This window comes from Nematocida minor (assembly GCF_024244105.1).
Source record: "Nematocida minor strain JUm1510 chromosome Unknown 7888, whole genome shotgun sequence".
NCBI classification, from domain to species: Eukaryota; Fungi; Microsporidia; genus Nematocida; species Nematocida minor.
The window spans coordinates 25,706-44,646 of NW_026250379.1; the positions used below are offsets into that span (position 1 = coordinate 25,706).

General features: G+C 42.4%; 12 protein-coding genes across 12 annotated transcripts; 6 read left to right on the top strand and 6 right to left on the bottom strand.

Annotated features, from left to right (window-relative positions):
- Positions 1-616: 616 nt before the first annotated feature.
- NEMIN01_1799 (uncharacterized protein) lies at positions 617-1,120 on the top strand (the record flags this gene model as incomplete). Its single annotated transcript, XM_051477741.1, has 1 exon — positions 617-1,120. The coding sequence occupies one exon, from the start codon at positions 617-619 to the stop codon at positions 1,118-1,120; it is 504 nt and encodes a 167-aa protein (XP_051333701.1).
- Positions 1,121-1,507: 387 nt separating this feature from the next.
- Positions 1,508-3,730, top strand: NEMIN01_1800 (DNA replication licensing factor MCM6; the record flags this gene model as incomplete). Its single annotated transcript, XM_051477742.1, has 1 exon — positions 1,508-3,730. The coding sequence occupies one exon, from the start codon at positions 1,508-1,510 to the stop codon at positions 3,728-3,730; it is 2,223 nt and encodes a 740-aa protein (XP_051333702.1).
- A 577-nt stretch (positions 3,731-4,307) lies between these two features.
- Positions 4,308-7,187, bottom strand: NEMIN01_1801 (uncharacterized protein; the record flags this gene model as incomplete). Its single annotated transcript, XM_051477743.1, has 1 exon — positions 4,308-7,187. The coding sequence occupies one exon, from the start codon at positions 7,185-7,187 to the stop codon at positions 4,308-4,310; it is 2,880 nt and encodes a 959-aa protein (XP_051333703.1).
- A 486-nt stretch (positions 7,188-7,673) lies between these two features.
- On the bottom strand, positions 7,674-7,940 carry NEMIN01_1782 (uncharacterized protein; the record flags this gene model as incomplete). Its single annotated transcript, XM_051477724.1, has 1 exon — positions 7,674-7,940. One exon carries the CDS (start codon positions 7,938-7,940, stop codon positions 7,674-7,676), a length of 267 nt encoding a protein of 88 aa, XP_051333684.1.
- A 22-nt stretch (positions 7,941-7,962) lies between these two features.
- On the top strand, positions 7,963-9,465 carry NEMIN01_1802 (uncharacterized protein; the record flags this gene model as incomplete). The annotated part of the gene is made up of 1 exon (XM_051477744.1): positions 7,963-9,465. The coding sequence occupies one exon, from the start codon at positions 7,963-7,965 to the stop codon at positions 9,463-9,465; it is 1,503 nt and encodes a 500-aa protein (XP_051333704.1).
- Positions 9,466-9,732: 267 nt separating this feature from the next.
- On the top strand, positions 9,733-10,104 carry NEMIN01_1803 (glutaredoxin 3; the record flags this gene model as incomplete). Its single annotated transcript, XM_051477745.1, has 1 exon — positions 9,733-10,104. The coding sequence occupies one exon, from the start codon at positions 9,733-9,735 to the stop codon at positions 10,102-10,104; it is 372 nt and encodes a 123-aa protein (XP_051333705.1).
- A 19-nt stretch (positions 10,105-10,123) lies between these two features.
- NEMIN01_1804 (uncharacterized protein) lies at positions 10,124-13,882 on the bottom strand (the record flags this gene model as incomplete). The annotated part of the gene is made up of 1 exon (XM_051477746.1): positions 10,124-13,882. The coding sequence occupies one exon, from the start codon at positions 13,880-13,882 to the stop codon at positions 10,124-10,126; it is 3,759 nt and encodes a 1,252-aa protein (XP_051333706.1).
- Positions 13,883-14,270: 388 nt separating this feature from the next.
- On the bottom strand, positions 14,271-14,579 carry NEMIN01_1805 (uncharacterized protein; the record flags this gene model as incomplete). Its single annotated transcript, XM_051477747.1, has 1 exon — positions 14,271-14,579. One exon carries the CDS (start codon positions 14,577-14,579, stop codon positions 14,271-14,273), a length of 309 nt encoding a protein of 102 aa, XP_051333707.1.
- NEMIN01_1806 (ADP-ribosylation factor-like protein 2) lies at positions 14,563-15,210 on the bottom strand (the record flags this gene model as incomplete). The annotated part of the gene is made up of 1 exon (XM_051477748.1): positions 14,563-15,210. The coding sequence occupies one exon, from the start codon at positions 15,208-15,210 to the stop codon at positions 14,563-14,565; it is 648 nt and encodes a 215-aa protein (XP_051333708.1).
- A 182-nt stretch (positions 15,211-15,392) lies between these two features.
- Positions 15,393-16,373, top strand: NEMIN01_1807 (NAD+-dependent protein deacetylase SIR2; the record flags this gene model as incomplete). The annotated part of the gene is made up of 1 exon (XM_051477749.1): positions 15,393-16,373. One exon carries the CDS (start codon positions 15,393-15,395, stop codon positions 16,371-16,373), a length of 981 nt encoding a protein of 326 aa, XP_051333709.1.
- Positions 16,374-16,535: 162 nt separating this feature from the next.
- On the top strand, positions 16,536-17,573 carry NEMIN01_1808 (uncharacterized protein; the record flags this gene model as incomplete). Its single annotated transcript, XM_051477750.1, has 1 exon — positions 16,536-17,573. One exon carries the CDS (start codon positions 16,536-16,538, stop codon positions 17,571-17,573), a length of 1,038 nt encoding a protein of 345 aa, XP_051333710.1.
- A 410-nt stretch (positions 17,574-17,983) lies between these two features.
- Positions 17,984-18,430, bottom strand: NEMIN01_1809 (uncharacterized protein; the record flags this gene model as incomplete). The annotated part of the gene is made up of 1 exon (XM_051477751.1): positions 17,984-18,430. One exon carries the CDS (start codon positions 18,428-18,430, stop codon positions 17,984-17,986), a length of 447 nt encoding a protein of 148 aa, XP_051333711.1.
- Between the last annotated feature and the right edge of the window lie 511 nt (positions 18,431-18,941).

Below are 18,941 nucleotides of genomic sequence, written 5' to 3' on the forward strand. Positions count from 1 at the left end.
TATCCATTAAGGACCCAAAGATAAACAAGCTGTTAAACCCAAATAAGAACACATCTAGTAATAATAACCACACTGTCTCAGATAAACAGGAGGAGAGCACAGACAAAGAGCCCTCAGTGACGAAAAAGCAAAAAGACACAGTCCCAGCTAAGAAAGATAAATACCTTTTTTTAAACAAAGTCATGGCGATAGGAACTATGGTAGCTCTCGTCGTAGTTCTATTAGGTGTTTTCTACTACGCCAACTTCCTGCGAAAATAAGCTGTTCATTGCATAGTATCCAATGAAAGAGAAGAATTTAAAAATAAATAGCAAAACTTTCAATGTTCTACTTTTCTAAACACTTACACGTACAGTTGTTAATTTAGTTTGAAAAAGAAATATTCAGCAGCCAAGTTAATTCTGGTAGCATAACCCGAGAATAAAAGAGAAATAACTAGAGATTGGGTAAGATGGGCAGTAAGATAGAAGTAGGAGTTGCCTATAAAGATACAGGGATAGAGCAGATGGCTATAAAGGATAAGTGTACTTCTACTTCTTTGGAAAAATAAACAATGCGGACTTGTAAATTTGCAATGCAGAATTTAAATGAAGAATTGAAAAATTTGTAAATAAACATGGTTAAATCCACAATGCCTGACCATAAAAGCAAAGACGAAGCAGACCAGAAGAAAAGAGAGGAGAAGAGAAAGCAGGAGGAAAAAGAAAAAAAAGAGTACGAACAGTACCTCCAAAGAGTGAGAGACATGATCCAGGAGGACAGAAAAACAAACAAGGAGAAAGCACAAGTTGAAATAGATGGGATGCTAGCTCTCCAGACCGCCTCGCTAAAAGAGTCACTGCTTAAGCCTCTGACTGGCTCACGGGAAAGACTGACAGATGATCAAAACCCAAGCGAGATCACAATAAAAATAATCCACGAAACAAGAAAACAGCTGCACACCCTCCCGGAGACTGCAACTGTAAGCGACTTTAAAAACATTCTTAAAACACACTTTAATATAAAGAACCCAAAGGCCTTTATCTCCACTATAGCAGAAATAGACTTCAAAAACCTCGGCGTATCATTGAAATCGATAGGAGTCTCAAACATGGACACCATCTATGTCCACAGTTTATAAAATAATAAATAAATTCACTTTGCATTTCAACAGATATCACAGCATACAGTAAAAAGAGCAGAAGCAGAAACCAGTGGGCACACCATTCGTATACTTTACCACTGTTCTACCATCACTACTTCCCGCACTTTTTCACAGGCACTTCTATACAATAGAAAGCCTTCAAATGAGTTCAGCCTGGGTAAGGATACTCCTGGGCATTTTAAAGTTCATGCAAAAAGTACTGAAGATCTCTTAAAAATAAATAGTCATGCATTAGACTGAGTGAATGCACCAATCATCCACTAATTTTGTTTTATCTTTTTATTTCACAGTAAATGCAAGTGCGCCATTTGGTGGAGAATTGCAGAGAGCACGGCGTAAAAATAAAATGTTTTTTAAAATGGCATGGAGCAAAGTTGCATACAGAAGTGTGTAGGATTTCTAGAGGCAGAGAGTGCCAGCAGAAAGAGAAAGTACATTGATGAAATCAAGAAGGCCATAGAAGAGAACAGAAGGTCCATACCGATAGAGTATGCAGACATCTTTGCGCACGACCAAGACCTAGCAATCGAAGCCAAGCGGAGCTTCCCGCAGATTGAAAAGTGCATCTCCCAGGCGATAGAAATAGTCACAGCGAAGTACTGCCCAGAGTTCAAAAAGAAGGGAATATTCACAAGAAAGGAAGAGTTTATCCCGTGCATATACGGCCTAGATGTGATATACTCTGTGCGCGATCTAAAAACGAGTCTTCTCAACCAGCTTATTTCCTTTTCAGGCATAGTCACAAGATCGTCCCAAGCAAAGCCAGAACTCCTTGAGGGAACCTTCGAGTGCACAGAGTGCAAGGCCATGATACGAGGAATAGTCCAGGAGAGAGTGTACAAGCAGCCCATTGCCTGCATAAACCCCATCTGCATGAACAGGAACAAGTTTAAGCTGGCAGTTGATGAGTGCAGATTCAGCGACTACCAGAAGATAAGAGTGCAAGAGCCCGTGGGAGAGACAGGAGATGCGCATGCCATCCCAAGAACAATAGAAGTGCTGCTGCGCAATGATCTTGTAGAAATAGCAAAGCCTGGAGACAGCGTTATCATCACAGGATATCTAATGGCTGTGCCATGCAGCAGAGATGTGCTAGGGCACAGCAATACGACAAAAGTGGGTCTTTCAAAAGTGCCAGAAGATGATGCAGTCAGAGGAAGAAGCGCACAGGGAAGAAGTGTAAATCACGAGCTGATTTTTACAGGCATATCAGTCTCAAGAAAACAGTACGATCCGTACACAACTCTACTGGAGAGCACGCAGAGCACAAATCACACGACAGCTCTTGAAAAAATAAAAGTGGAAACAATGGGCAAAGTCCCAAACCTTCTCTCCAAGCTGGCAAACAGCTTATTCCCCTCCATATGCGGGCACGAGAACATAAAAACAGCGATACTTTTGATGCTTGTTGGGGGCACCTCCAAAAAGACAGAAGAAGGAATTCCTCTGCGAGGAGATATAAACATCCTCCTAGTGGGAGATCCCGGGACATCAAAGTCGCAGTTCCTAAAGCAGACAAGCACGCTTGTTGACAGGGGAGTGTACACATCAGGAAAAGGATCGAGTGCTGCAGGTCTCACCGCCAGTGTAATACGCGATGACACGGGAGAGTTTAGCATAGAGGCAGGCGCGCTTATGCTGAGCGACAGTGGAGTGTGCTGCATTGACGAGTTTGACAAGATGGATGAAAGAGACAGAGTGGCCATTCACGAGGCAATGGAGCAGCAGAGCATCAGCATATCCAAGGGGGGTATACATGCTACACTCAGCGCAAGGACAAGCATTCTTGCAGCAGCCAATCCTGTGAAGGGAAGGTACGACTTGCGCAAGACACTGCGGCAGAATGTGCGCTTAAGTCCTCCGATTATGTCGAGATTTGATCTTTTTTTTATTCTGGTGGACACGATAAGCATAGAGCACGATCAGATCATATCCAGCCATATTTTGAAGGGGCACATGGCGCACGGGAGCGGAACAGAGGCACAGGAGGCTGCGTTCACAGTGGAGGATGTTAAGCTCTTTATTCGCGTTGTGAAAAACAGAGCACCCGTGATATCACAGGAGGCAAGGGATAAAATGGTTGAAAAGTATTTGGAGATACGGAAGAACAATTCTGTGCACGCATTCACAGCCACTCCCAGGCAGCTGGAGAGCATAATACGGCTGAGCGAAGCAGTGGCTAAGGTGTTTGGCATGGAAGAGGTAAATGTGTCGTGTGTTGAGCACGCGTACATGCTTCTCTCAGGGTCTATTATGAATGTTCTAACAGATGACGTAAAACTATCTGTTTCTGATGTGGTGGGTGATAAGGTAGTGAGCATTACGTACGATGAGTACATAAAAATGACATCATCGCTTGTGAAGATAGTTCAGATGCACGCAGGGAATAGCGGCATCATCAAAAGCGAGCTTGTTAATGAGTACATTCGAGAAAACGAAGAGGAAATAACAACAGAAGAAGAGTACGTGGAGATGCAGGACAAAGTCTCTGGGCTGATAGACCAGCTGATATACAAGGAGGGAATATTCTACGAACAGGGAGAAGACCTGCACATTCTCCTGCACCCCAACTACAACCTGTTCTGATAGTTTAGCACTAATTTTCTCTATGAAAAAGAAGAATTGAGTGTTTGCGGTTCAATACTGCAGTGTTTTCGTACGAGAGGCGGTTATTAATTATTTATATGGAGGGTGTTAGCGTAAAAGTGTCCTCAGATAAAAGCATTCATCATGGACTCAGTGAGATTCCCGCTTGGTGTATCATCATAAGACAGCAGGGGCTAATAAAAAATAAATAATTAATGGAAAATAAATTCAGTTACACTGGCTAGCAGCCTGATAAATGTTTAGCGCATATGAAACTGTTAGTAGATCTACAGAGATGGAAGATAGATAAGATTAAGCAATATGCTGAGTAGCTTGTACTTCCTTATCCTTTTATGGCAGTTGCATGAAGCTCTAGAGTTCTTGCAGAATATTCAACGAGCACTGAAATAAAAACAGGACGAGTGTGAATGTTAGAAATAAAAAGAAAACTAAAAAATGAATAAGATGGCTATACTGCTAATGGATTGGTAGTAATAGCAAATGGTGGTAGAGATAGGAAAAAGCAAGAATGGTGAATAACTTAATATTTTTATTTCTTTAGATAAGACTGTGTTTATTATCTTTTCTGTTTCTTTTTCCTGGGTAGTTCTTCCTCCTCCTCTTCTTCATCTGAAACTATGAAACTGTCTTCTCCTGTGTCACTCGCAGCGTACGATCCTGATTCCTCTTCGTTCTCTGACTCAGACTCCGACTCTGTCAGGTCCTCATCCGTTACAAAGTCTTCATCTTCTGAGTCAGACTCTTCTGTTGTGTTCAGATCGACTGCATCATTGTCCTCGGGCTCTTCCTCGTCATCTCCTGTCTCCCTGCTGGGCTGCAGGATGGCCCATGCTCCTCCTTCATAGAACGCGATGGGATCGTCTAAAATGCTCCTCAGGACATTGCTCCACTGAATGTTCACTTTTGTTTCAGTAAAGCAAATATTTTTCGAGTCAAAGAAGTCCATCAGCCAGGGCACAGAGGCTGCCGATATTCCGTGGACGTGCACAGGGTTTCTGGACTTATCTTTCAGCACAAAGACCAAATCAGAAGTGGTAACTCCTGATATCCTTCTTTCAAAGTTGAGTATTTCAATGTCCTTAAATGGCAGGACAAAGAAGGGAAATTCCGTTAGGTTGATGAGGCACTCGGCCGTGGGCTGGATGAACACGCTCTGTCTGTGCGGAACTCCAAAGAACCCTTTTGAGATCGGCTCTTCCAAAATAATCCTTGACTCTCTGGCTACATGTCTTGCAAACTTCTGGAAGGCTTCGTTTATCTCTTCTCGCATTCTTTCTTCCTCCTCCTCTTCGTACATTTCGGCGTCTTCTCCTCCCATTCTGTTTCTTGTTTTTCGTGTGTCGTGCACTGCATTGGCCACGCAGTCTCTGAAAAACTGCACATCAACAGTTTTTTTCTCTGCAATGATAATGGGGGCAGACAGCTTAAAATGGAGGATCGATGGAGACTCTGCTGCGCCAGGCTGCAAAAACATGTGCTTTATCTTTGAGAACAAAATGTCTACATTCTTTGCCTGTTTTGAGTGGTATCGCAGCCCGTTCTTGTGCAGCTCCACTGTGCTGGCCACATTCTTCTTGGTTCCCATTCTGTGGTCGCATCGCATGAACACGTTCTGCAGTGTTTCCACTTTGTCTACTATCTCCTGCAGGTCTTCCTGCTCTCCTTCTTCGATGTCTTCTTCAGACTCGTCTTCTTCTTCTTTTTTCATGTTGTTGATCTCTTTCCAGGTGGTTAGTACGTTCTCCTGTGTGTCTTTTATGAGAAGAGAAAGAAGGTTGTTTACGCTCGCACTGTCCGCTGTGTTTGGGCTGTAGAAAGATATTTTCAGGTACCCAATTCCATCTTCAATGGTTTTTGTGGCAGTTTTTATCATGTCGATGTGGAAGGGGACAGCTGCTCCGAACACAGGGATAACCACACTCGATGCTCTTTTATCTATTTTGATAACAGAGCTTCCTCTTGGTATCTGTGTCTCTTTCTCGTACGACACGCTCTTTTCCACCGTTTCCACGGGCATCTGTTCTTCCTCCTGGACATCCTGGCTTTTGTAGAACTGCAGCTGTTCTTCAATCAGCTCGTCCATTAGCTGTTTCTGGTGCTCGTTTATTTCATTTGCTCTCTCCAGCTCTTTATCTCTGTTTCTGAGCCTTCTTCCGAGGAGCGTGCGTTTTGTGTTTTCCACGGCTTTTTCGAAAATGTAGTCAGATGGCTCGATGCTGAAGGGCGTGAGCACTTTCTGTGTGTTGTTTTCCACAAGCACCACATTGTCCATGTGAATGGTGCCCAGTCTGTCCTCGTCATCGATCATGTGCCTCAGATCGTAGAATCCAACAGAAACAACAAATACAGAGTTATTCTTAACAAGCTCATTCTCCAGCTCTTCAGCCGATGGGCCCTCTTCTGGGCGTATTCCTATCCCTGCTCCAAGCTTTATTCTCATTTTAGAGCGCAGCTCGTCCTTGTAGTACGGATCAACCACATCGTTGAATCTTTTCATTGTCTCCTCTTTTATCTGTGCGTGTGTTTTTGAAACTGATATATTTTTTATCAGGTACTTCATAAATCTCAGAACATACCCCAGCACGTCTTTGCTCTTTTTGTTCGGGGCCACCAGAAGAGTTCTTCCCACATGGGAGCAATGCCCTTTGTATGCGACCCAGAGGTAGTAGCTGATGATGTCGAAGTAAAGCAGCTGGTCGTTGTAAACATTTACATATTCTCCATTTTCAGGTTTTTCCAGTAAGTATCTCCCTCCGCTTTGTATGATCGGTTTGAAACAGAGCTCAATGTACGACTGATCGAGCTCATCAGGGAGCCTCTTCATTTCCACCTCCAGTGCGGACTCAATCTGATCGCTCAGCTCTTCGTGTATCACTCTGTCGTCTGTTTTGAGGATGTGTTTTATCTTTCCCTCCAGCAGAGATACGACCTGCATTGCGGAGAGACTGGCCAGACGCATCAGCTCCTGCTGTTTTCTGTCTTTTTTCACAAGCATTTTCTCTATCTCTTTTTCCATGTTTTTTGTTTTTAGAGAGCTCTCCCAGTCTTTAACAGCCTGTCCTCTTTCTTCGCTCAGCACGCCCACAGGCTTGTCTCCGCATATCTGCGCTACTTCTGCTGCAATAGCGGCCTGATTTGATTTGTCCTTCAGTCTGCTGAATGTTCGTATGCACACAGTCTCCTTTAGCTGCTCAAGTATCACGCACTTTTTTGCGCTTGAAATTGCAAGCACTTCTGTCCTTCTGATGATAAGGGCGGTCTCTGGGAACTCGTACCCTAGCAAATAGAAAAACATAGCTGAATTAATTCCGTACGAAAATGTAGTATTTCTTTCGCCAAATGTGATCATCAGGCCGTCTACCTCCTCGGGGAGTATTTTAATTATGTTCTCCATTCTTTCTTTGAATGTTCTGCAGTCAAGTTGAACTTTCGCCATGAATAAATAAAAAGTATTTACTAAAATACTTTGAAAAGACAAGACGCTTTGGGAGTAGCCCTGCACACACCCAAGAGAGCTGCAGAACTGCAGAAGGTCTTTTGTAGGTACGCGCTCCATCATCAGTACACCAGAATAAAGAGATCTATCTATAAATAAACAAAAACAAAAGAATCACCAGCCATTGGTACAAATTGAAATTAGCACAAAGAACAGCAAATTTATTTACACACGCACTAGTTTATTCGTTGCCTTTATAGAGCATGGAATAGCATGCATTTGCAGAGCGCATTCTGCACTACTTTATCTGCTTGGTTTAGCCATTCAAATCACGGAATGCAGATAGATATAGATATAATGAAATATTTGCTTGGAGAATTTTAGCTGTCTTCTTTATTAGCACTTCCTGCACTTAGCACACATAGACTAAACTAAACGGAACATACCTCTATTTAATACACACGAGATACGCCAGTGTAGTCTGTCTCATTCCTCTCTGTCTGCTCTTAGAGTGTTAAATACGTCTTCCTCTACCATCTTTCTCAGCGGCTTCCACTCTTTGAGGATGCCTTTGTACTCTGCGAGGAGCTTGCTGACTAAATACACGTCGATGTCGTTTCTTGGGTATCCTTCTTCGTCGACGAGAGGCTCTCCCAAGGTGTACGCGTGCTCATTCTGCAGTTTCTCTATTATTTTGTTCATTTTTTCCTGCAATTCTTTTGCCCTTATCATCCTTGTGTTTCTTAAATCCATATCCATGTAAATTTATTTTTTAATGATTGAAAGCATTGCACTCAGAAAGTTTGCAGTTTCGTATTTCTTGGTGCACCCCACCAAGCCGCTCTGCAATTTGGTGGACAGAATAACCACCACGATTAAAAATAGGTTCTTCAAGGGGGAGATAGTTTTCCTGAAGAACAAAGAGCTCACAGGCCGCATAGTCGAGACAACAAAGACGGGATACATCGTGGAAATATACGACGACAACCAGACGAGCCCGCAAAAGGAGGAGGTGAAGGCTGAAGATCTGCTCAGAAAAGACAGCGCAACAAAGAATGAAGTGCTAGGGTTTATCCTCAGTGTGACAAGAGATACGCCTCTTGGAAGAATAGTGGCGAACAACATAATACAGGAGCTCGGGATATTCAAAGGACAGAAACCGCTGAAGCCCGTAGAGCCGCACAGCAGCAGCTACAAGACAGAAGATGCATTTGTCATCTCAGATAAAAAGCCGTACTGGCAGTCCGATGCGCAGCTGGAAGAAAAAGAAAAAGAGATGGAGGAGGTGGAAGAGAGAAGAGTGCAGGGGAAGATAAGCGAAATAATAAAAGTGCCATCGGAGGCATGGTCATCGCCCATTGAGGACCACGAAGTGAACACGAAGATTCTTTCCACCTTCGCAGAAATATCGGTGTTCAGCGACTTTCTGAAAATGAAAGAGTTTTCGCTCTCTGAGTTTGTCGACGCGCTTTTCTCCCCGGAGAAAAACGGGCACATTTTAGTGGAAATATTTTCAAAGCTGCTGAAGTCCATCTCGCACGAAAGAAGAAAGTCGGGAAAAGAAGGACTGAAGGACATGGTGCAGGTTGCATCGGATATAACGTACGAAAGCGAAGGCATGCAGAAGATGGTGGAAATGGTGGAGATGCAGGAGCAGAAGGAGAACACGGGCTTCAACAGAATCCAGTGGTTTGCAGGGGACGCATCGTCTAAGAACTGGCAGGTGTACATGAAAAGTTTTATCTACGATGTTATCACAGTGTACGATATAAAAATAAAAACAAACGAGTTTACGCCAGGAGACGCAAAAGAGCAGAGTGTGGAGTCTGTGGCCATGGACAGACTGCTGATGATTTCGTTTTTGATGGAAACCATCGTCCTGGGTGTGCGGTTTAGAGGATACTACGATGCTGCAGTGGAGGAGTACAGGGAAAAAGAGAGAGAGCGGCACTTGCTGCAGCAGGAGCTAAAGAGACTGAAAGGCGAGATACTGGTGAGCGAGGGCACACAGGAGACAAAAGAGCTGATAGATGCCGCAGAGAAATCGATTAAAAAATTCAACAAAGAGTGCAAGCCTGAGCTCATCCGCAGCAGAATAGCAAAGTATTCTGATCTTTCATTTTTATTTGTGGGAGGCGAGCTGTTCTACGAGTACAAAGGCGCGTTCAGAAGGATAGACAGCTCTGAGTGGCCCACACTCATTTCTGCCTTCAATATAGAAAAAAAGAAAGACGGCGTGTTTATAGAGAGTGTCAAGAAGTACTTAAGAATGCTGTGAAGGCCATAGAAATAAAAGCAAATGTATCAGTGATCTGCGAAAGTGATGTTTGCTAATTTGCCTTGAAAATAAAAAGAAAAGAGCTCAGAGAGAAAAAGAGGAAGAGCAGCTGGCTAGCAATCATCAGATAGGAAGAATTTTAAAGACAAAACTTTTCTTAAGTGTTTTGCTCTTTTCTCAGAGCGCCGCCCTGCGACAGACACCAGGCAACAACAATACGCCCACAAGTAAATAAAGTTTCATGAAAATATTTGTTTTATATTTTATATGGGAGAAATACAAGTTAGCAAAGAAGACTTGATTCAGCTGAAGACGCTGATACTAAGCGAGCCCATATTCGCAGCAATATCAAAAACATGCAAATATTGCACTATGTTTATGAGCAGTATGAAGGAGCTCAAGCAGGAATCAAATCTGTTTATCATGAACAAGGACACACACGGTCTTCTATTCGACAAACTACGACACGTAGTAAAAGAGGTGTACAAACACAGGACAGTGCCTATAATATTCATCAAAGGAAGGTTTATAGGAGGATTTAGCGATTTCCAAAAGTACACAGGAAATATAAAGGGGCTCCTTGCTCTTGAATCGCTTGAAAAGGCGTTGGTATTCACAGAAGAAGGGAAATTGTTATGAAAATAAACTAATATTATTTTTATTTTTTGGTTGAGATAAAATGCTGTAGAACCTGGGTTGCTTTTGATGATATTTCTGTGCTGTGTGCAGACACGCAGAGCGTCAGCTCCTTTAGAATCTCTTTCGTATCGCAAAGCCTCATTTTTTTGTCTAGTATTGACTGCAGAACATACGAAACAGCTTGCCGCTGGAAAAATGAATATCCCTGTCTTTCCGTTCTTATCTTTGTGTTGTAGTCCAGAAGGAAAGAAAGCAGCCATCTATCAGAGTGCTCTATAAGCTCTTTTTTGGCACTGAATATGTTACAGAGGGTTTTTGTCGTTGCCAGGTACAGAATGTGCATCTTCTGCTCAGAGGTTGACTTCCACAGATCGATCAGAACAGAGTATATTTCCAGCAAGCTTTCTTTGCTGAGAGACTCGCTCAGTGATTCTATGAATATCAGGTAGTCTTTTACATTTTTTTCTTCATCTTTTATTTTTGCTATTTCGCTAAAGTCTACTATTTTTTTATTGCTAGAGTGGTTTTCGTATACTGTAGACTTTATTTGCATATTTTCTATTTTTGCAGAATCAACTTCTGGGAGACCGAGTATTTTCCTTGATATAAGAGTTAGATGGCTCCTGTCTTCTTTCTTTGTTTCTAGGTGGAGTATTTGCTGCAGGGCAGTCACTGCCTTTTTCCAGCACGAAGGATAAGCCTGTTTATTCTCATGAAACGACAAAAGCGTTTTTATTGCTGCACTGCGGGCATCCGCTGAGAGAGTTGGATGGCTTAGTATTTCAGATGAGAGCTTGCCTATGCAGTGCGCAATGAACTGGGAGGACAGGGAGTTGTTGTGTGACTGCGAGAGTGCCAGCCATTCTAGCAGTATTTCCATCTTTATTTCTGCGATGTATCGGTTATTCTGGATTCGCAGGGCTTCAACTGCTTCAAACTCTAGGAATGTCAGTCTATTGCTGTCCGTGACTGTGTTGTTTTTCAGCAGATGGGATATTGTGTTGAAAAAACACAAAGTTTCTTTTTTCTTTTCGTGTGCCGACACTTTGAGGTAGAGTTGCTTGAGTATCTCCATCACAGTTTCAAGAAATATGTCTCTGTGGGAGAATGTGAAGCAAATATCAGAGACAGTAAAAAACAGGGAAGTAGCATACTTCTCAGGCATGTCCATCGATAGACTGGGCTTTAGAGCGGAAATAACGGTATTTTTCATCTTTGGATCGTGCGAGAATTTAACGAGCACTCTTCCCACAAAGAGCCACAAAGAGTAAAAGCCTGCAGTATTTTTGACGCTTTCAAAACAACAGAAAAGCAAATTACACACACCCAGTAAAATTTTTCGAGAGCTTTCTAGAGACCTTTCGCTTACAGCATTTTCAAACGGATGCACATCAAGCTGGCACCCTCCTATTCCTTTGCATATACAGTCTGTTTCCGCCGGGTGGGCACCATTTGACTCGCTGGAAATATCTTCGTGCTCACCTGAGTATATTTCCATGTCTTTTGCGTACACCGCAGCAGCCAGAAAACGTTTGAAGAAAGTTTTGATAAGAGGCTCCCACTGCAGAAGACCGTGCTTTTGGCAGAAATAGATGGTTTCGAATATTTGGACAATTGCTGAATCTCGAATGTCGTCTCGTCTGTCGTACGATACACTGCACAGCAGACAAAATGTTGCCAGAAATATTTGCGACTGTATCTCCCTGGGTATATTCTCTGTGTGCGCGTGCTCCATCAGGTCTCTAATGCAGAACAGAGCCTGAAATGAGATGTTGTCTTCATTTATCACCTTGCAGCAGACGCAAAGCAGTTTTTCTGTTGTGATAAGACACTCGTTTGGCAGATGTTGGAGCATTCTATCCGTTATTATTTTCACTATTTCAAAAACTATCTTTTTCAGCTCATCAACCTCCAGCGCATCGACTAGAATATCATAGACACACGTCCATCCTCTGCCAAATGTTTCTCCAACTGTTCTTATCCCGAGCGAAATGTGCTGCAGTATGAGTTTGGCAAGAGCTATGTCTTTGTTCCTTATTTCAGAAAAAATGCTTACAAGCTCTGGCAAAATAATCACATGGATGGACTCAGAGAATTTGGATGCAAAATACGCATTCAAAAAGTACCCAACAATCTCTTCAGTTGTTCCTGCACCCCCTGCTGTTTCTTCCGGCTTCATCAGAAATATTTTGTGAATGAGCTGGATGGCTTCCTGTGGGAAATCACTCGCTCGGCTGCCAAGAGACAGCAGAAGACCCAGAGATCTGTCCAGCGGAATGCCAGCTGAGGAGCATGCGCCTGTCAGCCCCTTCTGGAATACGTCTGAGTCGCTTGCTAGCAGTTTTTCAACAGAAGTGTCCCATGCATTCAGCTCGGGAACTGTGTCCTGAACATACGACGAAAGACTGAAAAACTGCTGCCATCTCGTGATCATTTTGCTGTTTTCAAAGGTTATGCTGCTCGATATACTGTAGAATGTTTTTGGGTAGTTTTCTGCGAGCTGGTAGACTGCATCGACTAAGAGATCAAAGGCAGAAATGTCATCATTCGAAAGGTTTTTTATATTTGTGATTGCATCAGTCAATTTTTTCAGCGGCACTTCGGGCCATGTTTCTGTGCTGCACTCTATTGCGCTGATTGTTCGGCTAAAGTACGGCATAAAGATGGGGAGAATGGCCTTATCGTCCAGCTTTGTCGCAGTCTCGATTATTTTTGAAAGCTTCAAAGAGACCTCGCAATTTGCAACTGTGCTTGATTTTGCACCTAATGTGTCAATTTCTGCTATTCCGTTTATATTCACTGTCTCTGTGTCTGGTATTCTCAAAAGGTTGTCCACCAGCTCTGCACTGCTCAGAAGACTTTCTATCACTATCTCATGGGGAAGGGTGTATATAAACTCTGCCTTCAGAAGCCCTGCAGTGCTCTCTATTTCGATTCTAAACACCTCCAGCAGCATACTCACTATCCTGTATTTATCTTTTAAAATTGTTTTTAGCATCTGTGTAAGAATTAAAAATATTTGTCTGATTGCTGTAAGATCGCTTCCCTTAAGGCCCTCCAGTAGAAAATCAATTATTTCTTCGAGCAAGCCTTCTCTGCTTTCTTCTTCTTTTATAACTTCGTCTGCATGCTTGTCCGAAATACATGCTGCAAGTGTCTCCATGCCAAGCAAGCTTCTACTTTTTGCAATGTCTAGCGATGTTTTGACAATTTCTATGCAGTCTTCTTTTGCTTTCTCTTTCTCTGCTGTCTCCACCAAACGAGGTCTTTCAAACACACACTCTATCACATGAAACACCGTTACTTTGGCTGCACTTTCTGTGATTATCATGTCTTTTGACTCTTTTGCCAGCTGAATTCCTATTTTAAAAAGCTTTACGAGCTGGTCTCCTCGAACAAGCAGGGAGTCCTGGATGAGGGGCTGCAGCAGCTGCAGGATGCGTATTCGCACCTCTGACTCTGTGTGGACCTTCTTTTCAAACTCTTCCAGAATGTACGGGATGAACTCTTTTGATATGCAGTTTCGAACTATTATTTTGTGGATTATTTGCAGGCTGCTGAAGAACAGTTTGTTCTTGACAGGAATCTCCTGCAGAGACTTAATAAATGGAATCTGCACCAGCCGGTTGCTTTTGACATACGTGTAGAAGTCTGCCTCTGTTCCTGCGTACTTTTCCACCGCGGAGACAGCCTCCTGTGCTTCTTTCTTCAGCGTGCTGCTTTTCTGCATCTTTTCTTTGAGAATCGCATGAAGCGTATTTTTCATTTCCTTCTGCATTGGCGCTGTTAAATTGTAAACAAAATATTTATGAGCGAGAATTATTGTGTTTATTTTGGATGCTGGCTTTTATGCCTTTTTATGCACAGCATGATGGAGCTAGATGGTTGCACACTTTTAGTGATTTATCTATTCATTTTTATGTGCTATGTCTCTTATTATCAAACATGTGCTAAACAACAATGATTTTATGCTTATCTCTCTTATTAGATAAGATGGGAATGTGTTGATGATAGAAAAAGAAGGAGAATATTAGTGAAGAGAAAGTGTGCTGTTTTTATTTTAGAATATGCAAATGATTCTTGGCTCGTTATCGGCTCTAGATAGTTGTTCTCTTTTTCTGTGCGATCTGTGTGTTTTTCTTGTAATAATAATCTATATGTGGATGCTACTCTCTCCAAGTGTGTTTGCACTTAGTGCACGTATTGAAGATAGTCATCGGCTCGTCTGCGCTTCTCGTCTGCATCTGATAGTAGTTGGCAGTGGTTGAGAAGCACTCTGGACACAGGGCATACCGCTCTGGGAACTCCTGCGGCTCTGCATTTTCTATCATCTCTTCTTTTGGCGTGAGTTTTGTTTTTGTCCGGTAGATCCCTGGGATCTCTTTTCTGTACTCGCACTCGTCGCACTGGAAGAGTGACCGCGAGTTTACTATTTCAACGGAGAGGCTGTTCATGCATTTAACACAGAATGCCATTCTTTTTTCTTCTTTCTAAAATATTTTTTATAAGAGTTGAAAACGCTTTTTCAACGTTCTGTCCTGTTTTTGCTGATGTGTACATTATTTCTATCTCTGCTTCTGCAAAACTTTCAGATATTTTGTTTCCTTCTGTTTCTTCCTTCCTGTTCTCATCTTCTTCTTTCATAAAATCAAAATCAACAGTCTGCTCCTTTTTGTGTTTTTTGACTCTAATGATCTTCCTGTCTTCTGGCATGTTCTCGTCTACTTTGTTTGACGCGCACACAAACTCTGCGTCTCTGAGAGTGGGATGGCTGATTGTGTTTTCAATTATCTTCTTGTACTCTTCGCTTCCGTACGTATCGTATACGAACAGCACGCCGTCTGCACCAGAGTAGTACGTGTCCCAGTACGCGCGTATGGACTTCTGTCCACCTATGTCTAATATCTCTATAGTGTACGTGGTGCCATTGATTTCCTTCTTTATTTCCACTATTTGGTATCCGTAGGTTGGGTTTATATCGTTTATTTCTCTGTTCATGTACGCCTTCAGTAAAGATGTCTTTCCTGCATTGTCTGGGCCTAGGATGACAATCCGCACTCTTTTCTCTTTCTCCAGCACTTTCTTTACTATTGCACTCAGCCGCATAATAAAAAACGAATATTGCAAAATATTATATGGATAAAATCACCTATAATCAGAACAGATACTCTGCACCACCATCTCAAGAGCCGATGTTTTGTGTTTTTATCTGTCTTCTGCTCTTTTTTCTCTTTCCACTTCTGTGCGTCTTCTGTGTCCTTTGATATTATTTTAATTTTTTCGATTTAATGAAAACCCTCTGCATAGAAAACACCTTTCTCTATGTGAAGCTGGCTTCCCTGCTCAGGAGAACAAAGGCGTCGTTTATCACCGGGGCAGGCATATCTACCTCTGCAGGCATTCCTGATTTTAGGTCCTCCAACGGGCTGTTTAAAGAGATAAAACAGACATATGGGTACACGGGAGAAGATATCTTCACGCACTCTGTGGTCCATAGCAGCCCCGAAGCAATGGACATATACATAACACTAATAACAAAACTAAAAGAGTCGCTTTCCAAAACTCTTCCAACGCCAACGCACAAAATGCTCTCTCATCTGCAGAGCAAGCACAAAATAAATATTTACACACAGAACATCGACGGGTTAGAGAGAAAAGCGGGGATAAAAGAAGGAATACACTACCTACACGGAAACATGGACAGGCTAGTGTGCACGCACTGTCTGCACAGCACACCATACACTCTGGAGCATAACAAAAAATTGATAAAAGGCGTGCAATGCCCGTCCTGCACGGAAAGAAGAGCAAAAAGAGAGGCAGAGCAGAAAAGAAAGTGTCCAGTGGGCAGCATGATGCCTGACATTGTACTGTACGGAGGCCCGCACGACACCACAGAAACAGCAGAGTCTGTGCAGAGAGAAAAAGATACAAGCTTGCTAATTGTTATGGGAACAAGTCTAAAGGTGTACGGAGTCAGAAATTTGCTGAGAACCCTCGCAAGAACAGTGAAGAAGAATGAAGGCATTCGAGTGTATGTGGGCATAGAGCCTCCTCCAAAGCCCTTGCAGGTATATTTTGATTACTGGATAGAAGGAAAGTGTGATGCATTCTCAGACTCGCTGATGGAGACTATTCAGGGAGGCATGCTTCTCAAACAGATCAGAAAAGTAAAGGGAATGGACGGGATTATCGAGTCTCTTCGGCGGCTATCTATTGATCCAACAGCTGATCATGCCAGCCTTCCGCCCAAGAGCAAAGTGGCTGAATAGTCATAGCAGACTGTGAAAAAGAAAGAGTGCTACGAATGTGTTATGATAAGAAGAAAGACAAAGATCCGCTCTCTGTGTTTGAAATAGCAAAATACAATTATCACTTTAAAAGTATAAATTAATGGACACGAAGAATAAAGAGTAGGGATTGTAAATATTTTTATGAATTTGCGTTTTAGTGTGGACACTTTGCGCCTGCTAATTGAGTTTAAAATGTCGTCGGATAGATTCCCAGACAGACATCTAATGAATCTATTCTGTGATCTGCTGCCTGTTGATGGCGTCTGCTGTCTACTCTCTTTTTTAGCAGAGAATTCGTACGAATACTTTTACAGTTGCAGAGCTGCGGACAGTCCAAGCAAAGAAGAGTTTTCAGAGTGGGTGCGCAACTGGATGCAGCTGTCTGGGGCCAGGAGGCTAAAGGTGGAAGTGTCCAGAGACAAACTGAAAACACCGCCAGAGAAAGAAGGAGTGCCAGCTGAGGAGAGCGCGCCCACGTATTTTGTAGTTGTAGATAGCACAGAAATATCTAAAAACAGTTTGTCCTACAAAGCAAGAAAAAAACTCATCCACGAAATAAAAGAAAAACAAAGGCTGTTCCAGCCAGAAAAAAAAAGAGTAAGAGTGTCCGTATCAGAAGATATCCTAAAATGTGCAAAAAAAGAAGCTGCTCCAGAGGAGTCCACAGCACCTGAGCCGATAAAAGAGAAAAAAAGCGCTCCAAAAAGCAGTCTGCTGTCTTTTATCACAAAGAAAGACGAGCCGCACGAAGAAAGTTTCAGAAAAACACAGATGAAAGTATCAGGGATATTCCACGGAAATACTGCAACAATAAGACACTGCAAAGAAATAGCCAAGCCCATACGGATGGTGTTCTACCAAATACATGGGCAGGTAAGGCCGCCATACTACGCAGTAAAAACAAGAACATCTAAGCCGAATGTATGCAGCAGCAGAAGAAACTCGGTAAAAAGAATGCTGCCCCCGGAAGACTACATGTACGACTCAGACGAAGAGTGGGTGGAAGGCGACGGAGAGAGCATAGACGAAGACTCAATAGAAAGCGATGAAGAAGAGTCAGAGGACGCTGAGTGGGTGGAGGAAGACACAAATGAAATATTTTTCAGCAAAGGACAGCTGCCGAGAATGGACCATCCTTTGTTCACAGTATTGCTGGTGGATGAAACGAAAATGGAGTAAAAAATGAGGGATAGAAGCTGAATTATCAGCTCACTGCTGCCAGATAAAAGATGGGAGAACTGCACGCCAGCAATAAATGAATATTTTGTACGCTCTATATACAAATGCTGCTCTAATTTCAAAATGTATGCGGATGATTTTTATAACGCATAAACCCATAAATAGAAATTAATCCGTTTTTGTGCCAATTTAATCAGCTGTCGCGATGAGTGTTGAGAGTAAGATGTAAATCGTGTGGGTATGCTAATCTTGAGAGCAGCGAAAATATAAATAAAATAGCCTAAGTAATGTTTTATTAATGTAGCCGGATGAGAATGTTTTTAGCTGCAGAGTTTTCAAGAAGTGTTTGGCCTGTGCTACGTACTATGCAGCTTGTTTTGATATTTGACATTTAACATTGGTGCAAGAGGCTAGTAGAACTTTGGAGGCGATGTGCCGGTTTGCTGTGTCTTCTGGATTACCTCCACGCTGTCAATGTCTTCAATGAGCCAGCTTTTTAGATCCTCCCATTTTATAGGCTTAACTGTCAGCTGGGCCCACCACTCCAGCATTTCGCTCGTGGCATCTTTCTTGAATAGTTCGATTCTTTCGGAGTCTGATAGAAACCTTTCCTCTATCCTGTCAAACAGCGAGTACATCGCCATTTTTCTGTCTGAGCTGGGGATCTGTTTGCTCGCGCTAATCCACTCGTCTTCTTTTGGCCTGTCTGTGTACTCTGCTTCCTCCTCGAGCTCGTTGTCGCTTGAGCTATCTTTTTCTTTTGCAGGCGCCTTTTTCTGCTTGGCTCCTGTGAACATTCCAAGCGTTGTTTTTATTCTCTTCCACACACTTTGTGTAGATTTCTTTCCTTCAGTCATGGCTTATTTTTTAAGTCCACAATTTTTATTTTTTCAGAAATCGATATCAACTGCATGCACAAGAGATTGGCGCCATAAAGCCCCGCCTTTATGCTAAATTTTACGGAACCGTGCATAAAATATGATTTATTCGGCTTTTTTCTGAAAATAACAGAGACGTAGTGCGAGGGTCTGTGATAATAATTTTAATAAATTTTATCTTGCTATATTTTAGTCGGCAGCCAAGAGTATATGAAAGACATGAAGTATTATCAACGAAAAAAGAAGAAGAACAAGAAACATCTAAGAGATTTAACTATAAAGCAGCATGCAGCAGTCTTCATTGCCCTAGTTATTGCTATTATAACCACAGTACTATTTGTTAACTATCTCAAAAATAGAATACTCACGAATACCAACTAGTAGCTGAGCTGTAATGAGTAAATCTCAAGAACATAGAACACTTTAAACTGTTTGTTTCCACTGCCTATCAAATGGATAAATTACACATGTTTCTATATCTTTCTCCTAT